The sequence below is a fragment of the Balaenoptera physalus genome, assembly GCF_965194825.1.
Source record: "Balaenoptera physalus genome assembly, chromosome: 6".
Lineage (NCBI taxonomy): Eukaryota > Metazoa > Chordata > Mammalia > Artiodactyla > Balaenopteridae > Balaenoptera > Balaenoptera physalus.
Genome location: NC_138885.1, coordinates 50146741 through 50166036, shown reverse-complemented (window position 1 = coordinate 50166036; position 19296 = coordinate 50146741). Strand labels below are relative to the sequence as shown.

General features: G+C 33.2%; 1 protein-coding gene across 3 annotated transcripts in view; it reads right to left on the bottom strand.

Annotated features, from left to right (window-relative positions):
- Positions 1-3959: 3959 nt before the first annotated feature.
- The window catches only part of KCNJ3 (potassium inwardly rectifying channel subfamily J member 3), a 621683-nt gene continuing 606346 nt past the window's right edge, over positions 3960-19296 (bottom strand). For 2 of the 3 annotated variants that reach the window (XM_082465083.1, XM_082465082.1), the window contains one exon: positions 3960-7274. In XM_082465083.1, coding sequence (XP_082321209.1) covers positions 6688-7274 — 587 coding nt within the window. In that variant the 3' untranslated portion in view covers positions 3960-6687. The remainder of the gene's footprint in view (positions 7275-19296) is intronic. The other variant, XM_082465086.1, reaches the window with a different exon arrangement.

Genomic DNA, 19296 nt, shown 5'->3' with positions numbered 1-19296 from the left:
CAAAGGAAACCATAAACAAGACCAAAAGACAAGCATCAGAATGGGAGAAAATATTTGCAAATGAAGCAACTGACAAAGGATTAATCTCCAAGATTTACAAGCAGCTCATGCAGCTCAATAACAAAAAAACGAACAACCCAATCCAAAAATGGGCAGAAGACCTAAATAGACATTTCTCCAAAGAAGATATACAGATGGCCAACAGACACATGAAAGAATGCTCAACATCATTAATCATTAGAGAAATGCAAATCAAAACTACAATGAGATATCATCTCACACTGGTCAGAATGGCCATCATCAAAAAATCTAGAAACAATAAATGCTGGAGAGGGTGTGGAGAAAAGGGAACACTCTTGCACTGTTGGTGGGAATGTAAATTGATGCAGCCACTATGGAGAACAGTATGGAGGTTCCTTAAAAAATACAAATAGAACTACCATACGACCCAGCAATCCCACTACTGGGCATATACCCTGAGAAAACCATAACTCAAAAAGAGTCATGTACCACAGTGTTCATTGCAGTACTATCTACAATAGCCAGGACATGGAAGCAACCTAAGTGTCCATCGACAGATGAATAGATAAAGAAGATGTGGCACATATATACAATGGAATATTACTCAGCCATAAAAAGAAATGAAATGGAGGTATTTGTAATGAGGTGGATGGAGTTAGAGTCTGTCATAAAGAGTGAAGTAAGTCAGAAAGAGAAAAACAAATACAGTATACTAACACATATATATGGAATCTAAGGAAAAAAAAAAAAAAAGGCCATGAAGAACCTAGTGGCAAGACGGGAATAAAGACACAGACCTACTAGAGAATGGACTTGAGGATATGGGGAGGGGGAGGGGTGAGATGTGACAGGGTGAGAGAGTGTCATGGACATATATACACTACCAAATGTAAAATAGATAACTAGTGGGAAGCAGCCGCATAGCACAGGGAGATCAGCTCGGTGCTTTGTGACCACCTAGAGGGGTGGGATGGGGAGGGTGGGAGGGAGGGAGATGCAAGAGGGAAGAGATAAGGGAACATATGTATATGTATAACTGATTCACTTTGTTATAAAGCAGAAACTAACACACCATTGTAAAGCAATTATACTTCAATAAAGATGTTTAAAAAAAAAAAAACTTAATGGCATCAGGCATCTCAATAGCTACACTGGAAACTAGGAGAAAAGGGAACAATGTTGCTGAAATTCAGAAGGAATGCCATTTCTACACTAGACAAGACTCTTAAAATTAATTATTAGGGAAGAATTAATTTACTTAAAGAAATCAAGATTTCAAAAAGTTTACTACCAGGTTTTTTTTTTTCCCCTGAGAAACTCCTGGAAAATGTGTTTTATCAAAACCAAGGATTAGGGACTTCCCTGGTGGTCCAGTGGTTAAGACTCTGTGCTACCACTGCAGAGGGCACGGGTTCGATCCCTGGTAGTGAACTAAGATCCCACATGCCATGCAGCATGGACAAAAAAAAAGAAAAAGAAAAACCAAGGAGTAAACCAAGAAAGCTGCATATTTTCCATGAAGCATGTTTTTATACCAAGAAAGAGGTGAATGGAATCCCCATGATGATGATAAAGGGAGATCCCAAGACAACAGCTATAAATTGAGAGAAATTTACAAAATTGAGCAGATCAGGATGCTTTAGTAGGGATTTCGTCAAGAACAGAAAACTGTTCCAATATTTTATGTGTTTGAAGAATTAACAGGAAAGTATTTATAATTGGAAAGGACACTGTGGCTAAATTAGTGATAAGTACATGTATAAATAAGCAAAGAAAAAATGACTCTATCAACTCTAGGGAGGAAAAGGCTGTGAGGGTGAGTACAATGATCAAAACATATGGGCTCAAATGCAGCAGAACTTAAAACACTGATAATTAATCTAATTAAAAATATGAAAACAATATAACAATATTGGGAATTTAGGGTAGGGTGTATGTAGTAGAGGTGTGGTGGACAGCAAGTTTTAGAAATAGAACTAGACCTTCATCTACCACCGTGTAAAGTAAACAGAAAATGCCCCCAAACGGAAAATCCAGAAGAAGCAATTGCATATCAATAGAACCACCAAAGAGGGCAGAGACTACTCAGGTTTGTGGATTCTCTAAACAACCTGTCTGAGAATCAGTTTCTTCAAGTGTAAAATGGAGATACTCTCTACCATGTAGAGCTGTTGTGAAGATCCAAATACTATGTGCAAATCAGCACGCAAGTGATTGACTCGTGGAGCTGGGAAAGGATAAGCAAGAGTTAAATTGGATGCCGATCTTAGTAAGCAATGAGAAGAGATAATGGGCCCTACCATATCTTTTGTTCATTGATCCTACACAGCCTGAATATTCAGAAACAGCCATGATTTCAAGAAAATTTTTTCAGGTAAAAAAAATCATGATTTGGAAAAAAATTCTACTGGATGAGGAGGATCACCCTTTTTGAACTCCTCTAGGTCAGAAGCTACAGGAACTTGGCTTTGCAGATTAATTCTGTGAGGTGTCAGAGTTGGACATATGACATATCGAACTCATCTGATCTAAAATTAGGAAAACACTTTTTCTTTGAAACACTGTCAGAAAAAGTAACTGAGCGCTTTTCTAAAAGGTGATTTGATATTTAAACAAAATCAGGAAAACTGTATTTGTCTGCTTTACTTACTGTGGCTTTTGAGACTCAGGTTCAGCAAAGGGTAAGATGGTCATGAAGCTTCCTCAGAAATGCAGGTCTCAAATAATCTGTATTATTAAATTCAGTTTCCATATTGCTGAAGCATCTCACCGGTAAGGAACCAAAATAAAAGTAACCCTCAAGGAATGACTTATAATGATTGAATTATAAGTTTTCAATCATTGAATCATTGATTTTTAGGAGTTAAAAGTCTTATGATAAACCAAATCAAGTAATGTGAGTAATTAACTCTTGGGAAGTAGAAAAATGATGAGCACGCTATAGAAATTTAACCCAATCACATTTTGAAAGTTTAATACAGTTTTTATAAAACTGAACTTGCAGTATTGATTACATAAGTTTCTGTTTTTGTAACCTAAATGACCTTGTACATTTAAATAATAATAAACTGCATACTAGACAATGCAATTAGTTTGATGCTAATCTGAATGTGTACAACATAACTCAAGCACATACTCGGAACAGAGCTCACAGATGTGCTGTGCAGTCACACTGAACTCTCTTCATGGTATGAAATGGTAGAAACTTACATTCAAATAGAACGTAAGCCACCTTCCTCAGAATCTCACTTTTCCTCCCAGAGAAATCATCCATTATGGTTCCATTCTATTTCCACAAAGTGGCTCTTGAGTACTGAGACAACTAAATACTTTTCAGAATATTTAATGCCACATATGGATGAATTTAAAACAGCATAAGAATTTTTTCAGAAATAATTAATGATAAAATATCCTTATTTTTAGTTTAATATATATTTACAAAAGCATATTCACATATTGGTGAGAAGGATATTTAAATTGAAAATAGGCATTATCAAAATAATTGTGTTTTTTTAAATTTACATCATTTTGATAAATAGAATGAAATATTTTACCATGACAGGAGCTATACCATGAAAATCCCATTAAAAGGGACTAGTTTCTAGTTAAGTTGAATTATTCAGTTCAATTAACACATTAGATTTTGCTCCTTTTTTTTTTTTCAGTCACCATACTGGTGGGCTGAAAATTATCTTGACTTAAGTTGACTTTTACTCCCTTTGATTTGAGCTCTTACAAATTCCTGAAATGGAAATACCAGAGGTTTATTTTTTATTCAGTCAATAATATGCATAACTTTTTACTGCTAGGAAAACATGTCATGTACAGATTGAACAAACGTTACAGGAAATCACTTTGATGAGTAGTCCTACAGGCTAAAATATATGAAACTGAGATGACTTTGCTTGCAGTGACCAGTGTCAAAAAAATCAGCAAAATGAGAAGAAAAAGCAATTCTTTATTTTTATCCAAATATATCAGACTTCATAATTTAGTTTCAACAAAAACGTAGAGTCACCATATATCATCCAAACCAGGACATTATAAGAGTGAAAGGGAGTATTAGTAATAATTACACAGGTACAACAGGTATAAACTGGAACTCTCCTGGGTAAACCGGGACCTATGATCAACTTAGCAATAGGGGTTAAACTGCAATTACATGCAGAAATCATACCTTTCCCATACATATGTGGGAAAGATAAAGGAATAGCATTCACTAAGAAAAATTAATTTGACAACAGTGGTTCTTTCTCATCATTCAGGTCTTTGTTCAAATATCACCCCCTCCCTAAGCCAGTCACCTCTTCTAAAATAATCACTTCTTATTTCACCCATTTTCCATCATGTTACCCTGTTTTCTTTCCCTTAACTGATATTTTGACTGTGAAATTATGTCATTTGTTTTTTGTCTCCTCCTCCCCCCCTCCTACTGATATGCAGTGTTTGAATGGGCAGTGACCTCCTCTGACTTAGTCATATCCAAATCTACAGGAGCTAAAAATGCCTAGAACATTAAAGACATGCAAAAATTTTGTTGAATGAATGAATGAATATATTTGGAGAGTTTATTTTTGGTCTCATATTCCTCTTGGTGCCAAAAACAAATTAAAATGACTCTCCAAATTACATTATGGCTCTGTTTAGTTTTAAGTAGTTGGACTAAATGATCTGTGCAGTCTCTTCCACTGATAATAAATATACTGTGGCCCCTGGGTCCCCTTCTCTCTCTGCTACTATTTCATTTCCTATATCCAGCAAATAAGAAAGTTTGGGGGTAAGGGTTAGGGCAACCAGATCTATTCACAGTGGTTGGATGCTCAAGGTTGATCATTTTGCCAGTAACAATTCCCTGGTATATGTTTGCATCTGCAGAATTTGATTGATACAGAGGTAGCCAGAAGGTATTATTGTAGTCAATGATAGAATTGTTGATGTAATAATTTTCCAATACAAAAATCATCACAGGATTGCTGAAAACAATGGTAAATGGTGGGAGCCCAAACCAGCTATTAAGGATTTACAATTTATAAGGAGAAATAGATTAATTCTGGACAGACTTAGATTGCAATGCCCCAAAAAGTTTTATAGGAAAATCCATGATATTCTGATAAGGAGCACTTGTAAATTTTCATTAAAATCTCTGCATTCCAAATCTTTATTTTTCATGTGTTCTTCTGAGGAATAGTTTTGATTACTACTAATGAGTCATAAATATCAAACCTTTGGGTTCAAAAAATAGTACTGCTAAAATTATTTTGGTGGGCCAGAGATCCAAGACACCAATAAATTGAGTGTTTACCGAAACAAAACAAAACAAAAAACTCACATGGGTACAATATCTTCAAGTTATCTGATTTTAAATTCTCTCAGGTATATACAAAACATTCCTTCTGAATTGAGTGACAGGCAAGGGATGAAATAGGTTTCCCAGGTGAGGAAAAGAGTCTGTCCTGCTATAACAAATGCCACAAACAGGAGAATGGCATAAAAAGAGACTCAATGAGACATACATATTTTACACATAAATACATATCATCTGTTTCATTGTATTGTATTATCTCCTCAAAGATAAATTACTGGTTTTTAAAATGACAAAAGTTTGAGAAAAAGAGTGAAAATGTTACCAATTGACTCAGTTTGAAACAGGGACCATTAATTATGTAATTTCACACAGATTCCAATATATTCAATATAACTTCGCTACTGACTATTACAGTGATTCAACATTTGTTCAGAGCTCATATTTGTATTAGATCGTATATAAAAGAGATTTCCAGACTTTAATCAGTCCAGGAAAGGACCAGCTCTCAAAATGGCAATATTTATTTTTCCCCAGTACTAGCAACTTTTAAAAATCATATGAAATTGTCAGCGTATTAGTATGCTTCAAAATTTACAAGTTAAATATATAATGGTTATATTTTTGCAGGGCCATAAGTAGCACAGACTTGTGTGACTCCCTCATATAAAGAACAATTGAAAACCTTCCAGGACCTTAAACAGCAGAAAACATTAAATCAGATTTTAAAATGACAAATAATTTAAGGCTAAAATATTTGGTATTAATAATTAATGCCAGAAGCCTTCCTAGCCTAATAAAGTAAACATGCACAAGAACTACAACTTTGAACAAAACATCACAATTTTATCAGATATATGTATGTACGTGTGTGTGTATGTGTATGTATATATATGTACATATATGTGTGTGTATATATAAAACTATGTGTACACACACACACATATATATATATAGTTTTATCACCCTGAAAGCTATCAATTCATGTTTGGCTTAATACGTATGTTAGAAATGTTGTGCAGGGTACCACCCCTTTAAATATATATATATACATTTTCCAGAATATACAATATAAATATACCATATATAAATCATGCCATAAAACTAAATGTAAAATTTGCACATTATTGCATGCTTGATGTGATAATACATGCCCGTTAATAAGAACTTCCTTCTGATGTCCTCCCTTTACAACTTTTTCTTTTGCACATTAGCAATACTTGAAAAGGAAGGGTTCTCAAATATGTATATATGACTGGGGGAAAAAATGTACCTTTCAGATCCCTTAGAGAGGATTACCTCCTCAGCCAAATATTGGACTATTACCAAATCAAACAGTAAATAATGCCTGAAGGGGTGTTTTGTTATGTGAATCTATCAGAGTTCATTTTTCTTAGTTTTGCCGGAAGATTCCCTTCCATCCTGGCTGCTCCTCCTGCCATCTTTTGAAGCTTTGGTGGCAAATCAGCCACCGACTGGCTCATGGGATCAGACAACATTTTGGTGGTTTTAGATACCAGTTTTTCTTCTGAGTTGCCAGGTACTGAACTTATTCGTTGAAGTTTCATGGGCAAATCGCCCAAGCTGTAGGCTTTTTCAGAAGTTGTAGAACTCATTCTCAAGAGTTTTTTGGGAAAGTCTTCTCTTCCAGTGATTTTCTGCAGCTTAGATGGAAGTTTGGTACTAATGTCATCTAGTCCATCTAAGCATTCCACAGAATTATGTCTTTCTTTGCTGTTAGTTATGGCTGGTGCTATTAAAGGGGATGACATAAGAAGCATTTCCTCCTGTTCTTTCACACTGTAAGGTGGCGTGGGGACTTCAAATGTTGCATGGAACTGGGAGTAATCAACTTTAAAGAATCCTTCTTCTAAGGAAATTACAGGGAAAAAACGGTGGCCCCAAAGAACTTCATCTTCAGTGTATGATGTTCGAGCTTGACAAGTCATCCCTGAAAGCAAAAAGGAAGTCCTTGATAAATTACGCATAGTAGAAGCACATGTTAAGGCATTTTGAACTAAGGGATTCATTTTGCTTGTTAACTTAAGAAGGATACTTAACTGCGTATCACTTCCCTCTTCTGTAGAGTAAAATATAAAAAGCAACACCTGTCTTACAGGACTGCTGTGAGCATGAAATAAAATTACACGTACAGAAATGTAAAACGAGCCATATAATGTCTAAAAATAGTTGGCTTTTATAAATGAAAGCAAAGATAACCATCCCAAGTATTTGTTAAATGAATAAAAGTTGAAAATATTTCTATGTTGTATAATGTAAAGTCAATGTAGAGATTCCCTTCTTCTGGACCTTTAGGGCCAGAATGAACATTTGTTCAAGTTTCAGAAATCCTTATGCTAAAATCAGTAATCTGGGCCACTGTGATGTTACAAGTTCTATTCCCGCTATACAAATTTCTGAAACTGGATGCTGGATATAAGATGTGAAATGCTGCTATTTATATATTATGTTGCTTGGATATCATTTACCTTACGCTACTCTGATTAACTCAATTCTGTTCTTATTAATCATATGTTACGACTGAGTTACTGTTAAATAAGTCAACCTCTGAATATTCCTTTGTGAAAACTGGAAATATATGAATAAATTAAAGCCATATATTACATTTCAGTTTTATATTAGTCAAAAGGTACAATTTTCTATAAGTTGCAAAAGTCATTACTGTCCTCTATCTTTACTATCAGACCTCTATTAAAGGCTATTAAAGTGTAAAATAATAGATGAATTTTAAAAATGCATCTTTCCAATAGTTAAGTATAATTTAAACAAGTAATGACAGTCTTTCTACTTTCATTTCTATTCTCCCTTTGTCACTTTATAAATAATTTCTACTGTGTTTAAGCCTGGTATAGTTTGGATAAAGAGATATTCTGTATTTTTTCCTCTGACTAGCAATCACACACGCAATACTTAGAATTAGAAATAAACTGCATAATTCAAAAACCATATTGAAGATAAATTAAACCCTTCACTGAATCCTTCCAAAATTTTACCTTATAATTATTATCAGTTCTATATTACCAGGGAATCAGCTGTTATGACATATATATTGTCTTTTTCCAGACAGCTTTTAAAGAAATTTATGTAGAAAATAAATGCCCATCTCAGGCACTATGTTAGGTGCTCTCTCTCCAGATTATTTCTAATCATCAATATCATCTTGATAAGAAAATATTTTTATGTCTATTTTAAAGATAAAGAATATAATGCTCAGAGAGTTTAAATCTCTTGCCCTTCCTGGCACACAGATCTAGGAAGTTGTAGAGAAAAGTTGGTATTATTCTAACTTCTGTTTTTGTTGTTGTTTTTACTTTGCCATGATGTCTCTATTATTTTAGTTGGGAACCTGATTCTAAACAACTTATCAATCTCACTGTCATGGTGGAAATCTGACAGCGACCCAATACTAGTCTTCATAATCATTATCATATCAGGAGTAGCACCCAGAAATATTTATATGTGAAGATAACAAAATTAAACTAAAAAGTGATTTGTACATTTTATAGACATGCATACAGTAAGTATCATTCTGTATTTTCAAACAGATTTCTAGTTTCTGACTAAATATTTCATGAGAAAAAATTATAGAACATCACTTATTTAGAGAAGATAAAAAGTATATTTCCCAATATATTTACTTGGTTTTATTTCGAGATGTTTAAATATTAAGCAAACTACCTGGAATAAAGAACAAATATTGATGTTTTTATCCATTAGTATATGAAACAATAAAATGAGTAAGTACCCTTTATTGTTTAATTGAAGAAGTACCCTTTAATTTCTCTCCAAGAGCAATCACTCTCATGAATTCTTTATGTATACTTGCCAGTGTGGGGTATTAATTTATATAAATTTATGAAAAAGGATCACTATAAATGCATGTATATATTAAGAGCTGAAGTAAATTAAGATCACGAACTTTGTTCAATTATTTCTAACAACAATAGATTACATATTGAAACAAAATTTGATTCCTATCACATTCTGAGCCCATATTTAGTGACTTTTTTCTTTACATTAGGAAAGGACTATGAAATTAAAAATAAAAATTCTGTCCCCATTATTTATCATTATAAAGTACTATGTTGCTGAGCCCCGATGCCTACCCTGAGTTGCTTCCTATGTAGTTATCAGAAGTCATAGAGAAGAACTAGAGAACCTTAAATGGAAGAAAAAAAATGGGGGAAATAAAATCTTGTAAAATTTTCACATTGAGGAAACAGGATATTGATAATTAAGGTACTATGACATCTACAATGGAAACAGGTATTTCAAATGTTTTTTCATGTAAAAATACCTGTAAGCGTTATTACTAAAATGCCAGTGGATAATTCTGACTGAAAAGGAAGGTAAGGATTTTATTCTACTATATGAAATTGACTTTACTTCCTTTCATAGCAAACTAATACTGGTGAGGCAACATTTTTATATAATTGAAAAATATATAAATTAGGCTTCCTATTACACTACTAAACAGCTTGTAAAAATCACTTAAATCTCTCTGAGCCTCAGTTTACTCTTCTACATAGTAGGGATAACAATATCCTCTTATAAAGCTGTTGAGAGTTTGAGATAAGTGAAGTGTACAGAACAGTGTTTGGTATCAGGCAATGCTCCATCATAACTGCTTTTCTTTTTATCATTCTGTGGGTGAGCACTTGCATTTCCTGTTTTTCCTGGAAATTAGTGATAATGCATTCATATAAGTGGAGAATTTTGACATATTAGTAATTTGTCCCATTTAGTAATATAGAATATTAAACTTAAAAATTGCTAGGTATCACATAGCAATTTTCTTTTGAAATGGTCAATTAAACATTCAAAATATTTCAGAACTACAGAAGAAGATACATTACTCATCTTCTCAATTTTTTAGGGTTTCTCAACATTTTCCACCTAATTATCTAGAATAGCTGGGAAGACTAAGTATGGAAACTTGGGGTGTATTAAAAAGGTCTCGGCAAGGTGAGTGGCTACAGTCCACTATAATACTTTGGAAATGAAGAACATTTGCCAGCACTTTAACTTTTGTTTGTTCTTCTGCTGTTCCTTTTACACTTTCATTAAAAGTAGGTACACAAATAGCAGACATTTCCAATTCAACAACATCATCGTTTTAAAATCTGGTTTCACCTCAAAATGTTAATGTGCAATCAACATATGGATAATGATTTGGAAGCATTATTAATTGGATAACAGGAAAATCTCTATGATGGTCAATCTGCAGTTTAGACAATGTGCTAAAATAAGATGTAATTGAGAAACTACTTCTTTTTACAAGTTATCCCAAAAAAGTAACACCCAAAATGGTGTTGAAAATATAGAATACGGATTTCAATTGAGAAGATTTAAAGTAAATATAATTGTTTTCTAAGAACATGAATATATCACAGTATTCTTCCTTCTAGAATGCTTTATCTTATGATATTACTTACTCTAAGCCAAATTAGTTTAAAATAATCCATGTTTAGATTCATAATTACAAATGCCATTTGAATCAAAATAAATGCAGGTAAAAAGATACTATATGATTGCACCTCTTAACTGGCAATGAGACTGTTTGCATGTTTTAACCAGATTCCAGGCTTGAACAAATGTGATGAAAATCAACAGGAGCTCATCTCTGTGGAAACTGGCAAAGCAACAGATGCTGCTTTAACTGGAAATAGCTGGGACTTTTGAATCCTTAGATAAAAAACATTTTGTGAAAAAATGACTTATCCTGTGCCTTGATTCATGGACAAAGAAACTATATGTTGTTGTTTAATTTATTCCAAAGTAGTGTTTCAATTTAAAATGATAGAGGCAATGTAGTCTAATCTCTTTATTTTTGACTTTTCTCTTTCCTGATTCTGCCTTTACATCGTTAAGTTCATCTCCCTAACTAAATTGAACGTTCATTCAAATAAGAAGTCTGAAAGCTTTTTGAGTGAAAATGGCAAACTGAGTTGTTATTTTGACAAGTCCTTAATTAAACTTTCAGAATACCTCTAACTCAGTTGTTTTCTATTGTTTCTTCTGATCAGAGATGGTGCATATGTCACCTACATGAGATGAATACAAGATGGTTAAATGCAGTATAACCACAGACCAAGGGGAATGTCTGGATGCTGTGATGTAGAAAATACCAAGCAATCGATAACTTCTGCACAGCAGAGGCTTTATCTAAACCTTACTCAGTATGGAAGTTGCTGAGGGGGTGGGGGGGTGGGGGGAAGTTCTCCAATAACATGGTGGCTGTGGCTGCACTTTATCATGTGTGCACTAAACAAAAAGGAAAATAAAAGCAAATCTCCTTCAAACGAGCCGTGTCGTAATAATAATAATAGGTAACATCGCTATAGGGCTTACTATGTGCCCACTATCTTTCTAAGCACTTTTTGGAATCTTCACAACCGTTTGAGGAAGGCATGTGAACCCCAGCTCCACCACTAATTAATACATGATCTTTAAAAAAACTACCAAATCTCTTAATCCTCAATTTCATCATCTGTAAAATTAAGCCCCCCCCCACTGATTTCACCTGAATATTCTGAGAATTAAGTGAAATTATTTAATAGATATATATATAATTAAGTTATATATGTAACTTACATATGTAATTTATATATATATACATATATATATATACATTGCTTGTACAATAAAAATTGGTCATTTTCATCCATAAGTCCCTAAATACAGGCTACATAACTCTACAAATTTCATTTATACACATACGTACACACAACTGAAATATTTAGCCAAGTAGTAATATCTTAAATCTGTCCCCTTTGTCTATTTTTTTCTTTACATTGGCAGTGGTTTTTATAACTGAATTGACTAATAGCTTAACATGCATAGCATGTGCTATATCACAAAGGAATTTCCTAGTTCACCCTATGCACTGCTCTGAGGATTATTGAATAAGGTCTGTAGCTGTGTCTTCCCTAAAGCACTTCCAAAATTTCACCCATCCCCCTAGATGTAATGGCTGTAAGGCTCACTTGGCATTCTCTGCATGCTCTCTATTGTGTTGCACTGAGCTGAACCCAAATTTAAACTATAAACTTTCTGAGGAAGCACATGATGTTTGGGACTTTTTTTTTTTTTTTTTTTGATGTTTGGGACTTTTTTATCTTGTTTACAAAATACAAAGACCCCATGTACACTGTTGTTCAATAATACTAAGGTCATGGCATCAGGCTCTTCTGGGATATTGGTTGCAAAGCTAACTAAGAATACATAAATGGCTACCAGAAACTGCAGTTTTCAAAGAAATGGAATCTCTTTACTTTTAAAGTTCAACATATTTTGCTCAGACAGACTTTTAGTGAGGAGTAGAAGTTTCTGGCATACATTCAACCCAATATTAGCCTCTATTATTTACAAGCATTTGGTCTTACAATGTGTTCTCAGACATCAGTTTGCTATTATTCCCTAGGCTAGGTCAAAGAAATCTAAAAAAATAAAAATAAAAATAAAAACAAGAAGAAAAAGCCAATTATATTTGTTAGAAAATAAAGTGTCAATAAGAAATTTAGCAATAAATGTTTCAAATGTACTACTTTAGGTTTCTAAGTTCCCAGAAGAGCAAAAGAAAAGAAAATAGACTTTTAACCATGACCAACAGAACAAAATGTTAGATTCCCAGAAAGGAATATAAGTGCAGGTGCTAAGGGTCAATGGCAGATGAACAATATGACAGGGAATTCATTATCATACTGCTGAAAATATATTTAAGAGAATCAAGGTAATATTAAGCAAAAGAACATGGGTTTTGAATATAAATGAGATTGTTGCTGTTTTAACCATACATTATTAGTAAGACCTTAGGCATATTATTTCAATGATCTGAACTTTGTTTACTAAAAAATATCAATAGTAATAAGGGATAATAACGTATTTATAAGGCTATCATGATTATAAATAATACCTACTTAATGGGTCTACCATATATCTGAAAATAATAAAGGTTCAATAATTGGTAGCTATTATCAATTATTATTATTATTATTATTATTATTATTATTACTTAAAAGGTCATTTTAGATTTATTTCAATTCTTTAGTGATCACTTTCTTTCTTAGAATCAACTCAAGGCAAATGAAATAATTTTCATCTTGTTAGTTTCTATTAACTTGATATAGACCACGTTGTCTATATTTATCTGGAGTATGAGGAAAGGCCTATATTACACACATAATGAACTGAGTCAAGTCTAGCACTGTCAACCTGGCCTGCCCTGCACAAGTGTGACTAACTTTACAGTAGCAACTATTTCCCTCAAAATACAATTAACTTCTCTACTTTGTTGACAAGGCACTGTCTTCAGCTCTCCACTCTCACTTCATACAGAAGCATTGCAGAATTTACCCAGTACACTTTCAAATGATTATAACTCCCTTACCCTAACTGTAGAAGTGTTCCATTCTTGCTCATCTTTTCCTCTCTTCCTTCATGGTACCTATTAAAACATACTTTCTTGCATTGACAATTACAGAAACAAAACAAAGCTACCGAAATCCATTCATGCTATTGTTTTCTCCTGTTAAGATATGATTTTTAGCTTCCAAAGCATCTTAATGGTATAGGTATAATGTAACCTAATTACTGTTGGGAAATACCCTATATTATGAGACTGACATCATAAAAGGTATTTTTCAAAGGGAAAATGTAATAAATTTCTAGCTTAAAAGAAAACAGAACATCTTTCAGATAATGCTGGAATTTAATCATTTTGGTGAACATTATCCCTAGTCATTGGGAAGAAAAACTTTTGATATATTATCTGAAGCAATACCACTTGTCAACTTTTAAAAAATATTGCACACAAATTACAGCAATTAAATGCTTAGATTAATCCATTTTAAAAGATATTCCTAAAACTTTGCTTTAAAATGTCACTCAGAACCACTTTGTATAATGTATGGGACTGAATTGTTTGTGTTCCCTTAAAATTCATAGGTTGAATTTTCACCCTAAACCCTAATGTGATGATATTAGGCGCTGGGGCTTAGTAACTTTTGAATATGTGATATTTAAACTAACTAAATAAAATTTAATCAAGAAATAAAAAACAAACCCCATAGTTACTAGCATGTCTTCCTAGTTCCTTCAAAATCTAGCTCTAAGTTACCACTATAGTTTTAGCTCTTTAAAAACCTTAACAACAATAACTACAACACATAGTAAAATATATACGCCAGATCCTAAGTGTTTTCTATATGTATTATCGTATAATTCTCCCCACCACTCTATGAAGTGTGTACTATTCTTTTTTCATATGACAGACAACGATACTGAGGTATCAGGAGGGGGAAGCAGCTTCTCCAATGTCACATGACAAAGGATGGTAAATCCAGAGCCAGTTTTTTTAACCTCTATGCTATTCTGCTCCAATTTTCTTAAATGGATGACTTTCCTATTAGTAAGTACTGTTTTCCATATATATTACTTGGTTTATGCTATTTCAACTGCTTAAAATGTCCTCTTCCATCTCTCTACCTGTTGACATAATTCCTCATATTCAAAGCTCAGATCAAGTGTCATTAATTCTATGAAGTCTTTCCCGATTTTTCTATTTTAATTTATTGTCTTTTAAATGTGTCTTATTGTCATGCACGTATGCACAGGCACACACAACAATATTCCCTGACCACTAGGTGTTGTAAATATCTCAATGACATACATAATTGACTTCAATCAGTGATAATACTTAACATTAATTAACATGTTAAACATATCCTTTCTGCCAGGCACTCTTCTAGGTGCTGAATTACCAGGTGCTACGGCAATGGACTGAAGGATCAACCAAACCTCTCGACCTCCATGTTTAAACCTAGTCTTGAAAAATGAGTAGTAGTTTACCACATAGGCCACATCCACCATGTGAGAAAAACACATTCTGGGGTGGGGAAAAAACTTGTGCACACATCCGGTTGTGTAAGGGCACAACCAGTTGTACTTGAATTTAGGATACAGTTCCTGTTTGTTCATTCATTATGGTTACAGACAAATATCACATTAGAATAAGCTTCTTAGGAGAACTCTTATCCACCTTGGCATCGCTAGTATCCAACATTGTGCCAGGTATTAGATGCTCAATGCTTTCTTGGGGAGAGACAGTAGAAGGAATGGAGGAAGAGGAAAAATGGGAAAGTTAAAATGACAGTGCAGGAAAAGTCAACTTTTTGAATGAATCAGAGCTTCCATACCCATTAGCAATTTATTCACCACCAGTAGAGATTGTCACCAACAAAAAAAGAAGGGATATAATTATTAATGAAATAGATATATGTAATATGTCAATCTTGATTATTTTCTTTGCTTTTCAGGTGATAATCTATTAATTAGTTCAAAACATGAACTCAAAAATTGACTTTGAAACATCTATACTAAGATCTTCTTATTTTGATTAGTAAAGTAGGGAGGGAAGAACATTAAAATATATGTAATCACTATATAGAATATGAATGATTCTTGCACAAAGAAGCAAGACACGCTTGCTAATAATAAATCACACTCAGTGATAATCAGTCTGTTATCCACTGAAACCACTGTTTTCCCCTTACACTTTTGTGAAATTATACACTGGCAGATGTACAACCAGATATATTTACTAGAAGTTACATTTATCCTCATTTAACTGTTAAACCATACGATAATTAAATTACTTGAATATTTTGATACACTTGAATACCTGACCTCTAGTTAAATCTAAAGTTTTGAGGAAACTATCCCTTATGCAACTATAACTGATCACCTTAGAAAATGGAGTAAATCCATTTTTACCTGACAATTGAAAACTTATTTTCCCCTTAATTGATGAGACTGACTTTTTATATAGGTTGCTATATCTTTCTCAATCACAAACTATAGCTATTTTTTTAACATCTTCTTTGGCAGAAATTCAAATACATTTTGTCTGCTTGCAGGCTTAGAACAGAGCCTGAATAAATATTTGCAATTCAGCAGTTGTTCTGGTTCTATGCTTTGTAGTAAAAGGTCAGAGAATTTTGCCTGTAATTTTGCTGTTACGTTATTTACAAAGACTAAATGAAAAATAAAGTCCTTATAATTTTATGGGAACTATTACTGAGTGGCTTTTATTTTAGGTATGAAAAATGCCACATCACAGTAATAATCACAAAATATATGATATTTTAACACATGTATTTTAAAGGAAAATGATTGGTTTGAACACGTATGTACAAGTATTCTGAAAGAATTAATTTTTCTGCCATGACATAAACAGGTATTTCAAAGTCAAAATATTAAAAGTTTCAAAACAATGAGCTATCACCTCACACAGGTCAGAATGGTCATCATCACAAAATCTACAAACAATAAATGCTGGAGAGGGTGTGAAGAAAAGGGAACCCTCTTGCACTGTTGTTGGGAATGTAAATTGGTACAGCCACTATGGAGAAGAGTATGGAGGTTCCTTAAAAAACTAAAAATAGAGCTATCATATGACCCAGCAATCCCACTCCTAGGCATATATCTGGAGAAAACCATAATTCAAAAAGATTCATGGACCCCGATGTTCACTGCAGCACTGTTTACAACAGCTAGAACATGGAAGCAACTTAAATGTCCATCAACAGAGGAATGGATAAAGAAGATGTAGTACATATATACAATGGCATATTACTCAGCCATAGAAAGGAACAAAATAGTTTCGCATTTGCGAGACATGGATGGACCTAGAGACTGTCATACGGCATGAAGTAAGTCAGAAAGAGGAAAACAAATATCATATAACATCGCTTATAAGTGGAATCTAGAAAAATGGTATAGATGAACTTACTGGCAAAGCAGAAATAGAGTCACAGATGTAGAGAACAAACATATGGATACCAGTGGGGGAAGTAGCAGGGGAGGATGAATTGGGAGATTAGGATTGACATATATACACTACTATGTATAAAATAGATAACTAATGAGAACCTACTGTTTAGCACAAGGAAGTCTATTCAGTGCTCTGTTGTGACCTAAATGGGAAGGAAATCTAAAAAAGAGTGGATATATGTATACATATAACTGATTCACTTTACTGTATGGTAGAAACTAACACAACATTGTAAAGCAACTATACTCCAATAAAAATGAAAGCAAACAAAAAAAGTTTCCCTAAACTACATAGTTTCTCATCTCCTTGGATAGTACTTTAAATTATTTGAATTAAACAAAATAAAATCACTTAAAGTAAAAAGTCAAAGATATAAAAATGCAGAGGAAAATAGCATATGAGATGCAAATAGTAACTTCCTTAAAATTGACATTTCAGAAAGGAAGTGATAACAAAACTCTGTAAGTTTATGCTAACATATAGTTCAACTCCTAAGACAGCCTAGATTTTTTCCCCAGGTTTTAAGTAAAAAATGATCTGTCTACAGCATTCTGTTAAGGTATCCAAGATCTGGAGGCAAAATTCTCAACTGGCCTGGTGACCTTGTGGGGAAATTTTATCGTATATATGTTTGCAGAAAGTTTTGACATTTATGAACAGAATTATTTATATCATATAAAAGATGCTAAGATATATAATACATAAAACTGTCTAATATTCAAAGGCTTGTTAATATTACAATGGTCTAAATTAGGATGTAATAACCAAGGTCTAAATAAGGAAGGGAAAGAGAAAGGAGAGAAGGCAAGTGAATTAATCCGCTTGGAATATTAAGACTCAAGCTCTCTGGCCAGAGGCCCACTTAGGAATCATAAGATAGAATTAATAATTGGTAAAGAAGAGGTTCATTTTGTGACCCTATGTATCCACAGGTATCAATTTTTGTATCAGTCATAATTAGAAACTACTGTCTTATATGTTCTACCTATTTTAATAGACTTGCTGCTACTGATGTTCATCCTTAGATACATCACTTTTTGAACAGCAAAAACAAGGATTAGAAAATAACGTCATGCAGTTATTTTATTTCAAGTAATATTTTATTCTTCCTGATAAACATTCTAGAAGTTAAACAAGGTTATATTTCATTCGATTGACCTGAAAAATACATGAAATGTGTATGATATTGACATAAAGGTACCCAAAATTATTCTAAGACTTTTATTCACTAATTTATGTCTTTATTTAACAAAACTTCCATAGGAAAAATGATATAAATTTGTCTGCATTTAGAGGATGAGTCAAGAATAATAGAAATCTTTTAAACAAAATCAAAAGGAAGAATATTGGAGCTATTGATTTTAAAAAATGGGAAAGGAAGCTGATTGGTGGGATGAGGTGTGGGCAGTAAGTTTTGTTTCAGACATGTTATTATGATGTAATGTAGATGGTCTATAACAATATCCTCTAAAATTTATGTACATATATTCTAGAGTCTATACTAAAATATTTAAATGAATTATTTTATTTTCAAAATCCCTGTGAAGTAGTTACTATCTCATTTTCAGCTAATAAACCTGCACCTAAAAAAAGGGGGTTGGCAAAAGATCTGAATAAACACTTCATCAAAGAAAATATACAGATGGCAATTAATCATATGAAAAGATACTCCACATTGTATGCTGTTAGGGAACTGAAAAGTAAAATAACAAAGAGATACCACTACACACCTATTAGAATGGCCAAAATCTGGAACACTGACAACAGCAAATGCTGGTGAGCATGTGGAACAACCGGAAGTCTCAGTCACTGCTGGTGGCAATGCAAAATGATACAGCCACTTTGGAAGTCAGTTTGGTAGCTTCTTACAAAACTAAACACACTCTTACCATATGATCCAGCAATCAGGTTCTTTGGTATTTACCCAAATGAGTTGAAAATTTATGTCCACAAAAAATCTGCACAAAAATGTTTATAGCAACTTTATTCATAATTGCCAAGGCTTGGAAGCAACCTAAATGTCCTTCAGTAGGTAAATGGATAAACAAACTGGTGCGTACCTACACAAAGGAATATTATTCAGTGATAAAAAATAAATGAGCTATCAAGCCACAAAAAG